This window comes from Halichoeres trimaculatus, unplaced genomic scaffold (assembly GCF_033239565.1).
Source record: "Halichoeres trimaculatus isolate MK-OKI-2021-1 unplaced genomic scaffold, fHalTri1.1 fHalTri1_scaffold_9, whole genome shotgun sequence".
In the NCBI taxonomy this organism is placed as follows: Eukaryota; Metazoa; Chordata; class Actinopteri; order Labriformes; family Labridae; genus Halichoeres; species Halichoeres trimaculatus.
The window spans coordinates 3,442,135-3,463,164 of record NW_027437188.1 but is presented as its reverse complement, the minus strand read 5'-3'; the positions used below and the strand labels follow the sequence as shown (position 1 = coordinate 3,463,164).

At 40.3% G+C, this 21,030-nt stretch overlaps 1 protein-coding gene across 2 annotated transcripts in view; it reads left to right on the top strand.

Moving 5' to 3' along the window:
* The window catches only part of LOC141797807 (beta-galactosidase-1-like protein 2), a 41,558-nt gene extending 23,603 nt beyond the window's left edge, over positions 1-17,955 (top strand). Inside the window, exons 13-19 of one of the 2 annotated variants that reach the window (XM_074679492.1) lie at positions 1,995-2,141; positions 2,353-2,424; positions 2,793-2,871; positions 5,240-5,327; positions 6,397-6,505; positions 10,882-10,998; positions 13,368-17,955. In XM_074679492.1, coding sequence (XP_074535593.1) covers positions 1,995-2,141; positions 2,353-2,424; positions 2,793-2,871; positions 5,240-5,327; positions 6,397-6,505; positions 10,882-10,998; positions 13,368-13,454 — 699 coding nt within the window. In that variant the 3' untranslated portion in view covers positions 13,455-17,955. The remainder of the gene's footprint in view (positions 1-1,994; positions 2,142-2,352; positions 2,425-2,792; positions 2,872-5,239; positions 5,328-6,396; positions 6,506-10,881; positions 10,999-13,367) is intronic. The other variant, XR_012599108.1, reaches the window with a different exon arrangement.
* Positions 17,956-21,030: the final 3,075 nt, after the last annotated feature.

The following is a 21,030-nucleotide window of genomic DNA, read 5'->3' as shown; positions in this document are numbered from 1 at the left end:
TTAAAAGCTGACGAAAAATCAGAAAATAAAAATCTGGCATGAAATCCTGGCTTTTCAAGGTGCCTATACACTCTGTCCAAGATAAAAAGCTTGGCATCATCCACACTTTTCCCAGCTTGGTAGGGATGGTAGCGGATCCAGTTTGCCCTCAGTTAAGGAGATGACTTCATCCTTTAAGATTTTTTCAAATGTTTTCATCACCAAGGATGTCAGAGCTACAGGTCTGAAGTCATAGAGATCCTTTGGTTTGCTCGATTTTGGCACAGGAATAATCGTTGCTGTTTTCCAAATGGGTGGTAACCGAGTGCTATCGGCGCACAATTGAAAAAGTTTTGTGAACACGTCACTGAGCTGGTTGGCACAGTGACGTAGTGTGCGTCCACAGTTGAGTCAGGGCAAGCAGCCTTCCTTATGTTAATCTTCCTAAACAGAGATATAACTGTTTCCTGGGCAATCACAAGGACAGGATGATTAAAGGGCAACTCCGGGTTTTTGACACCTTGACCTTATTTATAAGTGTGTGCATGCTCATATACTCACTCAGACAAACATCCTGCAGCTCGGAGTCCTTTAGAAGTTATTTAGATCCAACCGATTTTAGCCGCACTTAGCGGGGGCCACGGCAAGGGAGCTTCAGCGCGGGACATAATCTCTGCAAAATCACTCATTTCGGCTATATTTTTTTATCTATCGCTATCCATCATTATCACAAACACACTCCTCTTCTGTTGCCATAGGCGAACACTGTCTACAAGCGCACCGCCAGTTCGCATTGAGTCGTGGACGTGCTCCTGTTTGTTGTTCTCGAGCCAGCTCTTGGTCTCTCTCCCTCTGCATCCTTCTTTCATGGAGCTCCTCGCCCGTGTACTCAGGCTCAAACCAGTAAGGACAACCGTCAAACTCGAAGTCGTAGTCTGAAGACGGTAGACGAGCTGACTTTATGATAACACTGGTTGGATCTAAATAACTTCTGAAGGACTCCGAGCTGCAGGATGTTTGTCTGAGTGAGTATATGAGCATGCACACACCTATAAATAAGGTCCAGGTGTCAAAAAAACAGAGTTTCCCTTTAATAAGAGACTCTCTCAACAGTGGAAATCTCACAGAAATCAGACCTTTCCCAGCAGGATCTCTGGACACACACAGAAAAAAAAAAAAGTAAAAACACCAATGAAACACAACCAGTTTGGTGTCAGTGACCAAAAATTGAGACATAAAAGTAACAACAGGCTCTAAATATGAAGAGAAGCGAAAAGAGAGAACAAAAAAAGATGAGAAAACAAAAAATGAAGAGAGACAAGCAGCCTTTATGGTGGCAACTATGTGTAGCCTTCATTGAGAACATAAGAAAATTACTGCTTTTGGACTGAAACTGCACAGCAGACTGTTTGGCAACAAAGCAAAACAAAAATCTCTCTCTCAAAGGAAAAAAAAATAAATAAGAGGAAAAAAGTTTTTAAAAAATTATGTTTTAGAGGTTGTCTTAGTGTCTTCTAGCTTTTATATCCACCATCTTAGCATAGCTATTTACACCATGCTCTTCAGGGCCATTTATATTCACACCAGATGTAGCAAGTCTGGCAGTTGCTTACAACATTAATTATTCACTCCCTGTTGCAATAATTTGTTTCCCTCTGAGACAACAATTACTTTGCCCCTGACCAGCCACACACCCTTTCAAAGAAAGAGTCTTTATCCTCTGTGGCTTCAGAGAGACTGAGTGGGATGTAAGAGTTTGATACTGTATCTGTGTTTGGAGGTAGGTGGTTAATCGTGTCATAGCAAGAAGTGTTTATTGTCTTGTGAAGAGTACATAATGCAACCTCCCCAGGGTACGCAGACAAACGATGCTGAGTTAAAGAGTAGATGATAAGTTATCAGACCCAATGTTTTCAAAAACTTCCAGTAAAAAACACATTTGAAAATGCTGACCACCTGCTTTTTTCAGGTCGTTTGTTTTTCTAACTGAAGCACTTCATTTGCATTTATTCCAGCCTTTTAAGTCAGAGCGGCCTGTGAACATGGAGAATCTTCCCGTCAACAATAATAATGGTCAGTCCTACGGCTACACGCTGTATGAGACCATCATCACGAGTGGGGGAACCCTTGACTCGAGGAACAACGTCAGAGACAGAGCACTGGTAGGGCCTTCTGGGTGACACTGACATATAGCAGTCTCAGTGTTATTCTTTTCTCTGTGACAACAGGCACACAGCTGTTACATCCTAAAAAAATCACACAACTCATACTTATTATGCTATAGAGTGGTTGAACTGAAGGTGACACATGTTATTCATGTTTTTATCTTTAAAAATCTCTGTGTTCAAATTAATTTCATATCTGTCCTTGTAGGTGTTTGTGGACAAACATTTTGTTGGTGTTCTGGATTATAAGACCCAAGAGCTTGCACTCCCTGAAGGGAAGGTATTCTGTGTGTGTGTGGGTGGATGTTTGTGTGTTTGTGTGTCTCTGTATGAAGTTCAGAGCCAGTCTGCTGTTAGCATCTTTCAGGATGAAGGAAGGATGAAGGTATTAATATTTAACATCACGCAGTGTTTGAAAGCTTCAGGGGAAACTGATAGATGTTTTTGGCAGCATGTGTTAAGTACTGAGCCAACAGCAGACCCTCAAACGATTATTTATTTTAACAAATATGAACATTGAAAGTCAATATTGTAGTGTAGTACATCAACTACTAAAATCAGACCAGCTTGATTTTTTTAACCTAATTTTCTTGTTAATTTGTTCCATTGATATTTTTATCCCTTCTTTTACTTATTTTTTCACTGAAGGAAAAAAGGACACTAAGTCTTCTGGTGGAGAATAGTGGGAGGGTGAATTATGAAGATACCCTGGATGATCAGCGCAAAGGTATAACTTCTTTAACTGCTGGCTTTGTTGATGTTTACTTTGTACAGGTCTTATTCCATAATCTTCTTCATTCCATACACTGTAACAAATTACTGTAAATTTAAAGGAAAAAATGTGGTTCCATGTTAATAAACACATCATTCAAACTGAGCTCCTCCTCCTTGGCTCAGTGCCAGCAGCAACACACCCACTCCATCCAACTGAAGCAATGTGACCACACTCACTAGCCCAGCACCAACCTTGGAGAGACTTGAGAGTCATGCACCTGACTTGGCATGTTAGCACACACTAATCACTGGTAATTGACACATACCTGGTTAGCAGAAAGCTAATTCATGTCTCGCTTTGTCTTGTGCTGCTCTTCAAGTTCCAGAAAGGAGTGAAAGTTGAGCCAAGTTTTACCCTCATTTAGGAAAAAAGTTTTACTCACCATTTTTTTTCATTTTGGTTGTGTTTCACCTCCCTTTGTGTTAAGTCTACTTTCATAGCTGCTCTGAATAGCTACTCTAATTCACCAATGAACACACCAAGTTACTGGCGCACTGGGCACGCTGTGATTGGCTGATGTAACCAAGCTTACTCTCCACCCAGAAATGTCCCAATACAACCAAGGCATCAACATTCAGGCAGAGGAGGGGGTTGAGGCAGACACTGACACTGACACACATGTATAGAGGCCCATAGGTGACGATTGAGCAGGGTTACTCGTGTAAAAGTTTATGTTTTATTTTTTGGAGAACACTGCAGACCCTGGGTTTAACTAAGAAGCACCACTACTGGGGCAGTGGTCTAATTGGAGCACAGACAGCCTGTGTCCCTTCAGTGTAACATCTCAATGTACAACTGGGTTCATATCCACAGCTGTAAAACACCATCACAACAAAAATTACTTCGCTGTAAAAGAACAGTAAGATACTGTCAGCAGGGTCGTTGGTCTTTTACAGATATTTCACATTTATGTACTGTTATCTAATATACAGTATTATACTGTCAACAGTGATGTCAGTAACATGCTACTTAGTAACGCATTACTCTGATTTGACTGCTTTTTTCAGTAACGAGTAATCTAACACCTTACAATTCCCAAACCAGTAATCAGATTAAAGCTACTTATAGAAATCACTGAGCGTCACTTTTTAAAAAAAATTCTCAGAAATTAAGCTATATGCTTTTTTCTTGTGTCTCAAGGAGTGACACGATTCGCATCATCATCAAGTTTACAGCATGTGAACAACTCACGTGTGTTAGCAGCCAGCACACAAAGCTAAACAGAGGGGGAGAGGAGAAATGCGCGTTTTCTAGCTGGAAATACAGTCACTGTTTTGAGTTTGTCAGCTAAAGATGACGGTTCAGGGTTCACTCTGTGCTGGCAGTTTGCTTAAGGTCTTCGACTGAAACGTTTAGGAATCAATTAGAGAGAGATTAGTGCACTGCAGCCGTTAACGCTTGAGAAGTTGTTTGACTCTTACCTGGGGGAAAGGTGAGTCCTGTCTTTCACTGTACCTCTCTTTAACCCCCTCTATTACAAGAGCTGAACCCTCTGTCTAGCACAAATCCATCCGCTGAGGAGCAGAGCAACATTACATAGGCTACAACGATGCACCCGGTGGCAAGCAGGGGCGTGCCCAGACTTTTTAGACTGGGGTGCCCTGAGCAGGGTACTGAGGATTATGTGAGCCAACACTCCAGCAACATTTATTTTTGCTTATTGTACAGGATCAGCTTTAACAATAAATGAAACTAATGGAAACCAAACTAGACTAAAACAAAGGATTTAAAAAGAAAATAATTTAAATCCAAAATTTAACTGAAACAGTGCTGTAGTATACCAAAAATAGTACTGTAAAAGCTTTCAGTTGTATTTGAAATTCAAAATGTATAAAATGAATATTTTTGTTTTTAATTGTTTAGTACATGTTTTACAACTACCAATGTCTGCATGTTCCTTTAAAACAAAACATATTGACTCATATTAATGTTCATTCAATTGCTTGTGCAATTAAATGAATATTATTATGAGTCAAATTATGCAGCTGGAAGTGTTGTCAGCAGCTGCTGAAAGTAACTAATGAAGTAACTTGCAATCTAACTTAGTTACCTTTAAAATTAAGTAGCAAAGTAACTGAGTTACTTTTTAAAGGAGTAATCAGTAATCAGTAATCGGATTACTTTTTCATAGTAACTGTGACAACACTGACTGTCAAAATAAATAACGGTGTATGCACTGTAAGATGACTGAAAACTACTGGCCATTACTGCTGCCAGATTTTACCCTTATTTATAGAGAAATTTTTTACAGTTTGTTTTTAAGTCGTTAATGTATCCTTAGATTTCCAGAAACTTAAAGCAGCTTTGACTCTCCTTCCAGGACTCATTGGAGATATTGAGTTAAACAAGCAAGTCCTCCGAGACTTCATCATTCATAGTCTGAGTATGAAGCCAGGCTTTGTAAACAGGTTAGTGTTTTTCAATTACTATCACTTTTCCCTCCATGTTTGTGTTTCTCTGTCATTACACCTGCCTGCTCCTGATTTAATCAAGCTGATTATCTTCCTGCTCAGCACAATTACAAGAAGAACATGATAGCAAAATTCACAAATAGAGAAAAGCTTCCAGTCCAGTGGCTCAAGCTGAAGATTACATTATGAACAGCACAGTTGTTGGATAACAAGGCTTTAGTCGGAGTGGATGCAGAGTGCTAAAAATCTTTCCTGAGACACAACATGCACATTTGATTGTTATAACACTAGATTTATGCATTATTAAAACAACAGGCTAAGTATACAGCATCAAGTCTCCAAAACAGTTTGATACTGGCAGAAAAACCTTGATGTGAAATCTTCTTATAAACCAGAGTGATCTAACGCCTCAGACAACACAGGCTGACACAGAGCAGTGAAAGGGGAAATGTGTTAAATGAAGAGTTTTCAAATGGTGTTTTACAGTTTATCTTGTGCTAACTCTCCTTTAAGCCATGTACTATGGGTTTGATGCGTTAGTATCATATCTGATTATTCCTCACTGAACGTTTTTATTGTTGTTTATTGTCAGTGAAATGAAACAACATCAGGGTTACAAATAACTGGCGTCTCTGATGTTTGTACCTCTACTTCCTAGCATGTCAAGAGATTGTTAAGCCCTTGTTTGCCCTTTCTTAATCTGAAAATTGCAGCACCTTTACCTCAGCATCTTCCTGAAAATGTCAAGTCCTTCAGCCCTACAGCAATGAGAACAAAAAATGTGCAAAAAAAAAAAGAGGAGCAAATTTTGCTTTGATATCTTGGCAACCTTTTGAATTTACTCAGAGGCCAAACATAACCTACTGTACGGCCAAAGCAAAGACTCTGCACATTCCCCTCTCGTCCTTGACATGTGCTATGGCATACAAATACAAATTGCATGATACACTGTGCGCCCCCTCCTGGCCCTGTTAAAGTCATTACCAGTCGATAATTTGATCAGAAGCAGAAACAAAAAGTTTAAAAGAGTTCAGAGAGGTAAAAGTTGTTTTTTTTCTTTTCACAGGCTAGAGAAATCTGGTCCCTGGGTGTCTGTGCGTCCCTCCTTCCCCAGTTTTTTTCAGGCAAAGCTTCATGTGTCATCTGTTCCCAAAGACACCTTCATCAAACTTCCAGTAAGTCAAGCAGTTAGTCAAGTACATTCACAGATCTATTGTGCTGTACAACACAGCACCATCAACCCACTGGTTGGATATTTTTCCCAACCTCTCACAGATTAAAAGGCAGGTTTGGCAAGGCAAGTTTATTTATATAGCACATTTCAGCATGGCAATTCAAAGTGCTTTACAGGCAGAACAAATTATAGCAAACAATTAAAATTAAATTAAAAAGGAGGTTAATTAAAAAGATACAATAAAAAAAACAACAAAAAACAAACGAAACAAAAGATTAAAATAGATTTTAAAACAGATTTGAAAAACAGATTTTAAGATAAAATTTGCAGTGCAGAATTAAAGACAACATATTAAAACTAGAAAAGCAATTTCTGAAGAAATTGCGCTGTGAATGCAGAATGCTGAAGCAGCTTGCGCTGAACTGCTAATGCAACGAAAGCTGAACCTGAATGACTGAAGATATGTCTGAAAATGGTTGAAAAAGTCTTGAAAAGCTTGCGCTCAACTGCTAATGCAGAATGCTGAACATTAATGACTGAAGGTTTGTCTGAAAATGGCTGAATGAAGTCTTAAAATGCTTGCGCTGAACTGCTAAAGCAAAATTCTGAACAAGAATGGCTAAAGTTATGTCTGAAATCATTTGAATTAAGTCTTGAAAAGCTTGTGCTCAACTGCAAAAGCAGAATGCTAAACGTGAATGACTGAATTTATGTCTGAAAATGTTTGAAATAATTCATGAAAAGCTGGCACTCAACTGCTAATGCAGAATGCTAAATTAACCTGCCATGAACTCTTGGATGAAAGGAAATTAATGGATGAATCAGTTAAATGGATAAATGAATTTAAAGTTGAAATGGCTGCATCTTCTCAAAATTTGAAGCAATGAATTAAATTTTAAAGAACAGTTATGGAAATAATGACCTGACTGAGGGAAAATGCAAGTCTCATCTCTGAAACGCTGTTAAAATGAAATTCTGTGTGTCCTGTGTGTAAGTTTTTAATCATGTAAGCCTTTTAGCTGAGGCTCATCCGAAGCCAGATGTTGCCATGGTGATCATTGTTTACCAACTGCCATCAGAGAGCTGGTGGAGTCTGTTGATTCCCAACGCATTCCCTTTGAAATCAGGGTGTCAAACTGTCTGCAACTGTGACAAAACCAAAGGGCCGATAAGAAAAGTGATCACACCGTAGGAATCCTGAGACCCTGAGGAAGCTGTCTGTGTTAATTTCATGTCTAAAGATGCAGAAATAGGCCCATGACAGCGATAGATAGATGAAGGAAATTTGACTGATCTCTGAGAAAACCCCTCAGAAATTAACATTGGAGTACATGGGTGCCGGAGCTGACTTTGCCCGACAGTTGGCCATTTTGTGAAAAAGTGCTCCATCCTTTTGCTTTAAAAACCACTTTGTCAGAGGCAGGACAAGACTACTTACATGTTGAGGGCTTATTTGTGTTGATAGCTCAAGAAATGTGGCCAAGAGAGCAGTTTACCCAGAAGTTTCCCAGGTCTTGTTTCCCCCTCTCCCCAGTCTGGCGTTTGAATCTCCCACTCTGAGCTGAAACATTCCGTCCAATACACACCAATGTTAAATGGCTTGAAGAGCTGAAATGCATCATGACCTTTGAAGGGTCATTGTGAAGAAACTATGAATGCTAGGAAACTATGGAAACCCACTGAATGAAGCCAAAATATAGCTGAATATTTTGAAGTTTGAATGGAGTTTGTAGCTGAATTTATGACTGAATGAGGAGGGTTTGAAGAAGGCTGAAAAAATGTCCTGAAGGGAGAAAATTTTGAAAATTCCGCATTCATCTCTATGGGACCGAGATCTCGTAAAACGTTGAATATCTCGGAGAGTATTTGTGAAAAGTTTCTGAAGAGTCATAGCCCCCTTGTCCCCACTGAAACACACGTTTTAAAGTTTGAACGGTGAAAATCGGTTGAAGTTTGCAGAAGTTTTAGCGGTCCAAAAAAGCGGGCGGAAGAAGAAGAAGAAGAAGAAGAAGAAATTTTTTTGACACAGAAGAACATATACTGTGAATGCATTACTGCATTCACAGCAATGAATCGTTAAAATGCTCTAATAAAAGGCAGCTGTAAAAAGGTGAGTCTTCAACCTGGATTTAAATGAGCTAAGAGTTTCAGCAGACCTGATATTTTCTGGCAGCTTGTTCCAGATATTTGGAGCATAGAAGCTGAATGCTGCCTCTCCACGCATTTAAAAATGTAATTAAAAGAGAAAAAACTCAAAACTCTTAAGACTTGAATGAGGGGTTTAAACTGCTTGAGTTTTGACAGGAAACAGGCTGTACATACTTTCATTGGAAGCTAAAAATTTGAGATCTAAAGGCTACTCATAAAGTGGCTTTGTAATAGCAAGATTCTCACTTTTACCAAGTTCTGGTTCAGAAAGCTGTTTGTTTTACTTTCTCAGAACATGCTGAAATCATTTTACCAGAGCACCTACTCCCTGGGTTGCACATTTTTTGGGGTTCATAAATGTAATAAAGCATTGTAATAAAGTGGCCTGTTGAAAATAAACTCATAACAATGTAAGAGCATCTGTGCATCAAAAGCAGGCCAAGCTTTCCAGAGTGGTTCAACTTCAGAGAACAATTACAGACTTTAAGGAAAACATACATGGCCCACCCCCCCATACAGCACAATGTAGACATCAAATTCAGTAAAGTTTATTCAAACATCTTCAGTTTATTCAGCTTAAACTGTTTACTCTTAGATCAGACATATTTAAAATATTTGAAAGTCTGTTTTGAACAGTGGCATACTGCAATCACTTAAAAAAAAAATCCTGTTTTAACGACTGAAAGGTAGGGTGTGCTGGAATTTTAAATTGAGGTATTGGACACATACCTGGATAGCAGCAAGCTAACTTGCATCACTCTTCGTATCGTGCTGCTATCCAAGTTCCAGAAAGGAGTGAAAGTTGAGCCAAGCTTCACCCTCATTTAGAAAAAAATGTTCTTTTTGCCGTTTTGTTTCATTCTGGTTGTGCTTTTCTTTCTTCATGCCACATCGACTATTGTAGCTGCTTATGTGAAGTCATTTGTGTACTGGGCTGCTGTGATTGGCTGTTGTTACAATGATTACTCTGCCAAGAAAAGTCCAGAAACAACCAAAACATCAACATACAGGCAAAGGAGGGGATGAGGCAGACACAGACACTGACACATGTGTATAGAGGCCCATAGGAGACAATTGAGCAGGAATCTCCCAGTCAAAGTTGCCTTTTTTTTTTTTTTTTTTAAGAAAAACCCTGCAGACCCTGGCTTTGATAGTCTCATAAAAACAGGATTCAAAACCCCTGTTTCCATTAAGATTTGCACACATTTGGGCAACATAAGCAGAATTGAGCTCCATTCATTTAGACCAGTTATTGCTCTCTAAACACTAAATTCAAACTGCAAGCAGCATAAAGTCGCCTGGTTGTTCTGTGGACAGATGTTAGAAAACTACAGTATTTTTTAAACTGTTAATCAGTCTTGTGAGTATTGTTAGATACAGAACCATTCAAATTCTGTGATATTATGGAGCAGTTTTCTGGCTCCTTTGTAATAAACCTGTTCTCAGATGCAGCGTCTGTGAGCTCTTTTTGGATTGAGAGTGTTTCTGGTTTGTTGACACAAGTTCATGTCTTTATATTTCACAGTCTGGTAAGTGTCCACAGATAATGCAGTCATGAGCACTGAATGGCTTATGTGTTTGAACTCTTTGGGGTACACACTAAATTTCTGAATGTTTTCCATCCACTCACTGATTTCTCACGAATGTATGAGTTGTTTACCATTAGTCAAATTGTTGCATTTAGGTAAAAAAATATTTTTTTGGTGGTTAGCACCGTCACATCACTTGATGTACAGTAAAAGCTCTTCAGAAATTTCTTTACTCTTCAGATTCATGAGACAGTTTCTCTTAAACAGGAAGATTTTTTTTTTTTAATTTCAGTTGAATGCAATAGGTCGCTGTAGTTTTGGCTAAAGGTACAACAAAAACAGATCTTTGAGTAGCTTTATCAAGCACTGGTTAACTATAGGTCACATACATATACTGGTTGGATATATTTAGAGTTGATCTTTTTTATGGCCACTGTGTTAGACAAAGCCTCATGTTTCAAATCATACCCTCACTTTAAACTCTAATACTCTCATGTTTATTTCATATTCACTGAATTTCATCAAAATATATCAGCAAACAACAGCTCAGGATGAGTAAAAGTTGAGATGCAAGTCTTAATTATCTAATCTTTTCACATGTTGCAGAAAGTCATCAACATGTTTCTTTTGTTGCCCTGTATCACTGAACTGTCTTTACCAGCCTGTTGTCACGGTGAACTATCACTGCTTGTGTTCACAGACCTGGGGAAAAGGCGTGGTGTTCATCAACGGGAGGAACCTGGGGCGATACTGGTCCATAGGTCCTCAGCAGACTCTCTATCTTCCCGCAACATGGCTGCACAGTGGAAATAACCAGGTGTGGTACCAATGAGTCATCTGTTTGTGTGAAGGGGATGCTGTAATTAAAGTCTTTATGGCACATTCAAGTAAGCCTGTTTGACAGGATTATTAACCCTTTTAACACTTTGTGATGACAGACAGACAGTAGGTAATCGTCTAGTAAAAAAGGCCTTGGTGAGTAGTGCTACAAATAGAGTATTTTGAAGACTGGTTCTGAAAAACAGAGCAGTACTTAATTTTTTATTCAACTTTATTCTCTTTCACTTTGTCATTTATTTGTGATTGTGTTAAATTTTATAGAAAAAGAACAAGGGGACACCTGTTGCTAAAAATTTTGGGTTGATATTTTGGTTTTTCCTGTGCCTAACAGTTCTCTTTTAAGGATGCAGCCAAGGAGGATCTGTTGTAATTCAAACAAATTTTCTTTCTTCAAGACAACTTTTTACTGGATACAACACGCTTAAGTAAGGTATTTATCAGTACAGTTACGTAGCGCTACAGTTTGAAACATGACGTCAAACAAACGTTGTGGCAGCTGGCTATATGTTAGCGACATCAGCAGCCCAGTGCTCTGATGTATATGTAAGCTAACATGACAACAAGTAAACACTGTCAGTTTGTAAGTAGTTTAAAAGCTATCTATCTTTAGTGCAGCTGACAGCTCTGTGCTCTAAAACAAGTCTGTGTGTAATGTTAGTGAATCCTGGTTATGTCCTGCCAGTCATCTGCCAATCAGAGCCTCTTCATTGTATTGATCGACTCTCAAGTTTGAACAGACCACTGCAGAACAACTGCTGACTGTGGGTTGGTATGAACAATATCACAAACAGTTTAGCCCCTGTGCTAGCTTTTAGCTTGTGCTCTATCTCTCTCCTGTTTATCTTTCTTCTGCTCTTCTGTCCTTTTCCTGTTAGACAGTTAAGCTCCAGTGTCCTCCATCACTTCAAAATTAATCACAGAAATCGTTTTCAACAGAAAAAAACACAGATCTCTCTTCTCACTACTACACCTCATTGGCCGGCATGCTGTTGAGGTGATGTGCCGTAAATCAATACGGTCCTGCTCGATCTGAAGTGAAGAAGTAGAAATTTGAAACAAGTTCTAACCTGTGACATTGGTGTTGATAATCTCATTTTAAAGTGTGGATTATGATCAGGCATATATCTAGACGGGAGACTTTTTCAAGATCACTCAGAAACTCCTCACACCTCCTTAAAGGATACATTTAAAGTCCATGTGAGGAGTTTTTATGTGATCTTGAAACAACTCACTTCTGGATATATACCTGATCATAATCCACAGTTCAAAATGAGATTATTAGTGCCAATATAGGTTATTATTATTTAAATGCCATTTCTCTGCTTCATGGTCAGGTTGGGCAGGACTGATTTACAGAAGTCCCTATGGCAACACCATTCCGGTCGAGTCCAGCAGAAAAGAGAGATCCGTTTTTTTCTCTGCTGAAAACGATTTCTGTGATTAATTTTGTAGTGATGGTAGACACTGGAGCCTAACTGTCAGACAGAAAAAGGACAGAAGAGCAGAAGAAAGATAACAAAAGAGAGGTACAGCACGAGCCAAAGGCTAAAACACATTTGTCATCTCCGTTCCAACCCACAGTCAGCATTTATTCTACACTGGTTTGTTTAAACTTGAGCCTATCAATAAAATGAAGAGTGAGGTTACATTAGCTCTGAACAAACAACATGCGCGCCTCAGAGCACCAGGCTGTGAGTAGGGCTAAATAAAGCTGGCAACTAAAATATGCTACAAACCGAGTTGTCAACACACAGCGCTTCATACAGTCGCTATAAATAGATACCTTACCTTGTGGTGTATGAGGTAAAAATTGTCTTGACAAAAGAAAGGTAAGTTAAAGAGAATATATGTTCCTCATTGATTAACTTTAAAACATACACATGCCTTGGCAAGAGTTATTTCCTAATGACAGTGGGTGCAAGTGCTCCTGGGAAACAGAGTCTCCATCCCATAAAAACCAGATTGATTTCCAGATAGTCTTCCCAGCCCCTTTAAGGTTTTCCAAAATTGACTCCAAAAACTTTTATGGACTGAAATGTTGTATAACTTGTTGAGTTTAGCCTCACTTACCTCCACTCATAGCAAAAAATCAAAGCATATCACATGTCAGCAGATACAGTGTGCAGCTTCACACATACATGACCTGAGGCTTTATTGTTGAACTCCTCAGCATGCTGTTAGATATCTTGGTTACATCTACTGTAGCTGTATGTATTTCTGACTTGCCTTCTCCAACTTTCATTTTCCGTAAGGTTGCATAAATTGATGTGAGCTCGACTCGTACACCCACTTCCTCTGCCCTGCCATGACCTCTGCTGAGCTGTTTATTTTGTGCTGTTTTTGCAGGTCATAGTGTTTGAAGAGCAAGAGACAGACGGTAAAATTCAGTTTTCCAGCATCCCAGACTATGGTATGCCTGTTGATGTTCAGTGAGCACAGGAGGGAAGAAGAGAGGACGGAGGAGAGGAAGAAGAGGAGAGAGGAGGGTATGACTCAGACTGAGGCTGGGAGCTTCGTCTTCAGGCAGCATCTGTGAACATCTGACCAGTGACACGTGTCATCGAGTGGGACATTTTACATCCAATCAGACCACATCCACAGCATTCTTTTCATTCTCTTTCATTCTCTTTTATTCTATTTAGTAACTGTAATATCAACTCAAACATTTCATGGCTGGGGACCAAGGGACTGTGACACAGTATGATCTCTTAAAGTGCTATAAAATATCTTTAAAGTGTTGATTGAGGGTCCAAAGCAGAGCATGCTTTTTGTTTTTTTACTCTGCAAACCCAGAACCTGTTTTTTTTTTTTACAATATATTTTTCTTCCTGAAATATTCTGTTAGTCTCTGTAGGGTCAGATAGAAAATGTAAAATATTTTAGGTAAGGCTTCCTGAGGTGCTAAAAGGTCTGGAGTATGGTGCAGCAACTTCTCATATTAGTCCCTTTTTTTCATGTAGAATATGTTTCACCCACACAGTGGATCTTATACATAAACAAGTGCAGTTTGTAATATGCTAGTGGTAAATAACATTTAAAAGCTTTACTTTTTTGTCGATGTGTGTGTTTGAATCTGTTGATTTGTCTGACCTCACTTTTCAAATGCTTGATGTAAACTTTAGTAAAAACAAAGAAAAAAAAGTTGTGCAATGGAAAGATTATGAACAGACCTAGAAATCTAACCAAATGACATCCATCATGTCGGTTGAAACCCAATGTCCAAGCTTCATATTATAGAAGTGCATTTAGGTAACCTTACCCACTGTGCAGAGACGTTCAAAGGACATCCTTTCATCGTCATTTTTGGACGTCTAATTTTAAACATTAGGGGCTCTAATTTCGTGGTGCAGCGCAGGGGGCACAAGCCTGGCGCAGCCTGCGCAGTGCTAATTTCGTGCGGCCTTGCGCTGCCAATTCGACAATTTGGTAGACCGTCTGCGCAGAGATGAGTGTGACTGCTCACCAGGGGGAGGTGTCAGCAGATTCATGTTGGCGCAGTGACAATTTCATGCCAAAAAAGTGCGCTGAAAGCTCGCCAGCTCCAACCTGGTCTATCCTCGGCGCAAAGCGGAGCGCACCCCACGCAGCTGTAATTTGGTGACAGGCGCACATGTGCGCACATGTCAACAAAGCCTCAGAGGCAGGTTTCCAGAGTGTCAGGCACATTTTAATGCAATAAACAATCACAGCAATCACTATTTAATATAACCGTCTGAACCAGCATATACATTTGTATCTATATTAACTGTCCCGTCACATCTGATGTCAGATCAAAGCCGTTTGTCATAATGGAAAGTTAACCTGACGGCAGCTGGAAGTTTGATGCACATCTTACAGTTAAACAATAAACAGCCTTAACATCTGATACTGAGTATATATCTGGTTCTCTCATTTCATTTGATTCAAAGAAAAGAGGGAGAGAAAAGACAAAGAAAAAAAGAGACAAAATAAATGTATGTCACTCAGGATTTACCCGTGATTTCCCATATTTCTCTGTTTTAGACTTTATTTTTAACGTGATCTAAAAAGATGGAGTACATTGTTGTAAGGAGGATGAGGTGGAGACACTGGGAGAGTATACAGTATATCACCAAAGGTTCTGCTATTTGGCGATGACAAACCAGGAGTGCAGGTGGATCAAAAGTATTCTGAATGGATAAGCCAGCTGTGTAACTGCCTCTTAATTTTTTACTCCGAATAAAGACAAAGGAACAGATTAAATCTGTCCTGGGAGCTGGCCCACAAGGTGACGCGCGTCGTGTCCTCCGATGTGCCCCGCTGTCCATTGACCTGCTGCAGGGACAGCGGCTCTGACCGTCTCCGCTACCAGCACTCTCTCCGCAGTGCTGGGGATCACTCAGACCAATCAGACGCTGCGCCTCGGCTGCAGGGCATTTAAAGGTGAGGAGATGCGCTCATTTGATTGGTGAAAACAGCGCTCGGCTGTGTTAAACCCACTCACGGCTTTTCTCCTCCTTCTCTGCCATGTGCGCAGAGGGAGGCGTGGACGCGCAGCTCTGCGCTCATCTGCGCCTGGACTGCGCCTCTCTTGGCACTGCAGGAAACTTGCAAAGTGCGCCGGTCACGCCCTGTACGCCTGCACCTGGTGTACGAAATTAGAGCCCTAGGTTTTAATAAAATCAATATTCGTTTTGTTTCCAATTTCCATTCCAAAATGGTGATGTGTAATTTCCCTGGAGCATCGTTTGGCTCAGCAGCAGGAATATGTATAACTGGAGGGACACTGATTGGAGACCCAGCATGGACAAAGAATGTTTATTTATCGTTTTTTTATTCTAGTAGCTCTCATTCAAAGGTAACTGCCTGCAACTTCAAGAGACCAAAGCTGAAAATCCAAAAATGATGTAGAAAGGACATCGTTTGTGTGTCTCTTTGTGCAGTGGGTCCAGGTGTCGTCTTTTTCTCACGTGTACTGCATAACCAAAAACAACTTTTTGCTCATGTCAGGTGTTGAACCAGCACCCTTTAAGTTCCAAAATCAAGTTCTTATGGACTGAACCACTGTCAGTACCCCTGCCACTACAGCTATTTTAGTTATGTTGTTGTTTTGATTTTCTTGCTAGTTTCTGTGTCTATCTGAAGTCCAGTTTCTGAAGGTGTCAGACTGTTCCTGGTCATTTTCCTGTGGCTTCATTTGATTTCCTCAGCAGCAGATGTTAACTATAAATAACGACAAAGGTGTTCTACATTTTCACTTCAAACCTGCAGCTGAGTGAAATGAAGCTACTGGAAAAACAACCTCTACAGGGAAACACATCACCATTCTTAAATGGAAAACAGGAAGTGGAAACAAATAAAATATTACTTTGATTCAAAATGAATGTTTAAAGTGAGGCGCCAAAAAATTATGTTGAAAGGAAATCCTTTGAGTGTCTCTTTGCGCAGTGGGCTCCCTCACTCCTGCTCAGACGTCCACTTGACGTCCAAAAGGATGACGTACAGTTGTTGAACTGCACGTTGACGTCCAATTGGGGTCATGGTTAGAGGCCAAATTAGTGGAAGTAGTTGAATGTTGTGTAGACGTGTAGCGTAGGTCATGCTGTGACCTGGTCCTGCAACTTTAACCCCCCCCCCTAAGGAAGGAGAGGTAATGAAAAGCAACTTTTGGAAAAACAGACCTCTGCTAAAGTGGGTTCCACCCGAAGTTGGCCTCATCCCTTCCTCATAAAACATTGAGACATTGCTGTAAATTCAAAAACGTTTAGTTGACGCCTAGTGTGAGACTCTACAGACATCCTTCTCTCTCGGGAAAGGCTTGGGTCCCTCCTAGCCTTTATCCAGCATCTCAGGACCTTTGACCTTTCACTCAGAGGGAAGATCTGCTTCCTCGCCTTTTTCTCCTACGACAATGATTCTCTGATTCACACAGTTGAGAACAGTTCACAGCATCTTCACCTTTGCATACATGTACTGTGTAATGAAAATCATTGATAATGTGTGTTTGAAAACTGCTGTCTTGGAAACATATTCCATTGTAACATTTGGATTTTTATTATGCTGGGTTCTTAAAGAGAAAAACCTGTCATGTTCAGTCTTTATGTGAAGCTTAAATCATAAGACATGTGATTTTGAATATTACATGTGGGAATTTCTTGACAGTAAAAAGTTATGATTAGTTAGTGGTCTCTGGTATAGCTTGATCCACATGCAAGGGGGCTGAGAGGAGAGGCGGGATTCTGCATTGGCCCGATAAGAGTTGGCAATAAAACTCCAAACTTGGAAGTGGACATTGGCTCTTCTTCTTCCTTCTCCCCGAGGGCTCTTCTTCTTTCTTCTACCGCCTTCTCTTTTCCTCTGCTCTTGGCTCCTGTCTACCTGCGTTGCCTCAGCACGTCTTCGCAACCTGCGCCGCACCTTTCGGACTCCTCACAGGCCATCCAGCCATCCATCGGTGCCTATGTCTCTTTGCCTGAGGCAAACAGCTGAACTGCGTGATGACGTCAGGAGACAGGCGCTGCTCATGGCTTCCTCATGCAGTGATTCAACTTTGGGAACTCTGCCCAAGTTTCGACCCGACGTAGGCATCATCGCCGCTGTTCCAGCCACCACTGCTGCTGTGAGAATCGACTCTACGGACTCGACTCATCGGACATCACCTGTGTGACGACCTGCAGTGGACCTCTGGTCTGTGACTGCAGCCAGCCTTTCCATCGCCCTTCGCATCTGCAGCGGGACTCTTTCATCTCTGTCGCCGCCGCTGCTCTCCTCCTCGGGCCTCTGAACTTGTGTAAGGCAATCTTGCACTGGTCTACTGGTCAATGCTCCAGAGATTTGGGTGGGTTAGATTAGATTAGATTAGATTAGGCGGGTGGTTTATCTCCTTTATACCATTGATTCACTTTATTACACTTGGTATAATTTTTCATTCCTCTATGCATTTATCCTTTCATATCTTTCACCTGTTCATTTATTCATGCACATATTTCTTCTTTTAGTTAGTAAAAAAACTTTTCATATATAAAGAAATTGCTTTCTGTCTTTGTGTGGTTGAAATAAACGGCCTCTGTACATCGGTCAAAAGAGCTCACAATTGATGTAGCGGCCTTTTGATATCGAGACTTGATAATTCATAATTCTATGAATTATTAAATCACAAATTTCTTACAGTAAATCTTTCTAAAGTTTTCCTGTTTTCTCTAAAATTGGGTGGTGCCCTGACTTAATTTTCAACTCACATATTGTAAGTTTAGATGTCTTTTAAAAGTTATACTTTCGCTCTGCTGGCATTCTGTTGTTAATAATTCATCAGTCATTTAACACAGATTTACGCTACAGACGTCCAGAATTGGTCATGGACTGATAGATGTGATACAGACTTGATCTGCATGTCCATCAGACATCTAATTTTTAGTGTGAAATTTGCATATTTTTCTTTTCAGCCAAGAAATGTGCTTTTTCAAATCTTCAGGCCAAACGAGTCAGAGCTCAGACACACAGTGATTATTTCTGGTGTACATACAAAACACTCAGACATAAGCAAGGTTCTTCTCAGTTATTTATTTCCTCGATTCAGCTATCATCTTTCACTGAGACAAAAACGCTGTGGCAAATAAACAACCTTAAGATCACATGCATAAAACGTGAGTCACATGAGGTTGGGAGATGAGAGAGGAAATGAGGAAAAGGTGGGGCTTGAGTGTGAAGGGTTTTGTGCCTTAGAGAAGCCCTCAAAGAGAAAAGCTCTTTATAACTGACATTAAATACTGAGAACATGTACCGCTAAGTTTGTAAGTTGATTTATGGGTCAGTCAGCTCTTGTATACTTTATCTTAAATATTGCTTGATACGTCATTCGTTTCAGAGGCAAAAACAAAAAAAGTCCAAATAATTTCCAGGCAAAAGTGAAACAGTTTCAAGGCCTAAAACTCTTCTGTAGCTTTGAGACACACCACATGGAGTAAGAGCACAGAATCTGATTTAACCAGTGAAACCACTTGATAAAGAACAGGTGTGGATTATGATAAATGGAAAAATTGCAAATAATGGATCATTCTCATGTACTTGGTGGCACTGATAACACGTTACACTGCTTCTGAAACAGTCAAATTTAGATCAACAGTAAACTAACAAGGAACATCTCTGCTGGTGTGAATAAACTTAGTGAACAGTTGAACAGTTGTGTGCAAGTCTGTTTACAGAACAGTTGGACAATTCTGATTTAAAAGGGAAAACACTAATCCAGCTGCACATCCATATTTGAAATAAATACATAAATAAATATATTAGTATTCTTTAGAATAAATAATTGGATGCATGTTGACAGTTAAAGGAAATCCACAGAGAGTTTCTGATCTGGCCAGTCCCTGTGCCATCATGCAGAGGCTGAGAGGAGAGCTTTAGTAGATACCATACAGCCGTTGTCTGAATGTGTATCTTATCAAGTGAAACATACAATAATAACATCCCCTCCCCGGCTGATGAGCCCAAGAGGCTGTGACGTCTTCATAAGTTTCCTTACTGCCGTGGTGCATTCTGGGTCGTGTGTGTTGAAGGGGGCAGTGCAGAGATAATCTGGCAACAGTACAGAGGCTGTTTGAATTATCTGCTGCTGCTTCTGCAGGGCAACGTTAGATAAGAGCTACCACTGTGTAATGCACGAGAGGGATGATTTATAGAGCTGAGGAAGGTTCTTTTATATGAGGTGTAGAATAACTTTGTTACAGTGTTCAGCATACAGAGCGTTCTGATGTCTATCGTTACAAGTGCTGTGACTCCCTTCTGGGATCCAGTGAATGTATAATAAATGGATACTAATACAAGATGAAACCACAAGCTACTTACTCAGTCCACAGACTGAAGATAGCAGGTCAGTGTTGGTACTGATAGTCCAAAATAAATATTTCCGTTGTGCTTTTCTTGAGCCCATTGTTCATTCAGAGGATTATGCAGATACTGATCTGATTCCATGAGTGGAACCAGTTTTTGTAATAGAAAATACACTCAGGGCCATGCATCAGTCATTCAAAAGCCTGAACATCTCAGTTTGTGTCGGGGTGAGTTCTGTGTCTTCATAATGCAGTGTGGTTTCTGGAGGGAAGAGGGACCTGCTACTTTTTGTACTTGCATACAGTTGGCCCTTTAAACATGAGAGTGCATAGACGATGAAGAATTTGAACCTCGCAAAAATGACTCCAATAAAATGCTGTGACACCAGCTAAGCTTGATAAATGTGTTACATTCATAGACTATATAGGGTGGACAGCGTGGCTCTGCCTTCACCATTGGATGGTTTTGAAGCTGAAGAACCCCTGTCACAGGCCCCATCAGCCAGAGTCTGTGCAGTAGACTGTAGCCCTGTTTCCACCAAGCTGTTTAGTTCAGTTTTTCTCAGTACGCCACACATTTTGGGACATTTCCATTGACTAATCCAGGGACAGGTCCTCAAACTACCAACCCGTACCGTCCCTCTTTTTGATACCCTTCTGTTTGGGTGCCAGTTATACTGGTCTAACCCCAGACGGAGAAGCTAAAGAATCATCACTTCCTGTGTGACAGCGGCTGCTGTATCTCTCCTGGTGGCATGTAGTCTTCTCAGAAACAAAGCTTGATTGTTTTTTTGCAACAAATGGCAACATAACAATCACAAAGAAGTTGAATTGCTGGATGTCTTCCATTGTTGCTCTTTGTTTATTGTGTTGCATTTTTCTTCTTCGTTGGATTTATCAGCGAGATACACTATGTAGCACTGCTCTGGCACCGTGAGGGCAAACTCCATGAAGCACGACCTAAACCGCTGCGCCATCTGCGCTCCAGCCACCACATTATCATGTAACTGGCGCTGAACCGACTGTCGGCATCGGGCTTGCATGCCTCTTAACAAGAAGGGCACAATTGGAAACACAAACAGGATCAGACTTTACCGATCCAACCCATGCCAGACTGTACTGATCCAAACTAGACTACTTGGTGGAGACAGGGCTTATGAGGGACTCTGAGAGAATCTGAGTTGACTCAGGTGACAAAAAGTACACATTTTTTTATATTATTT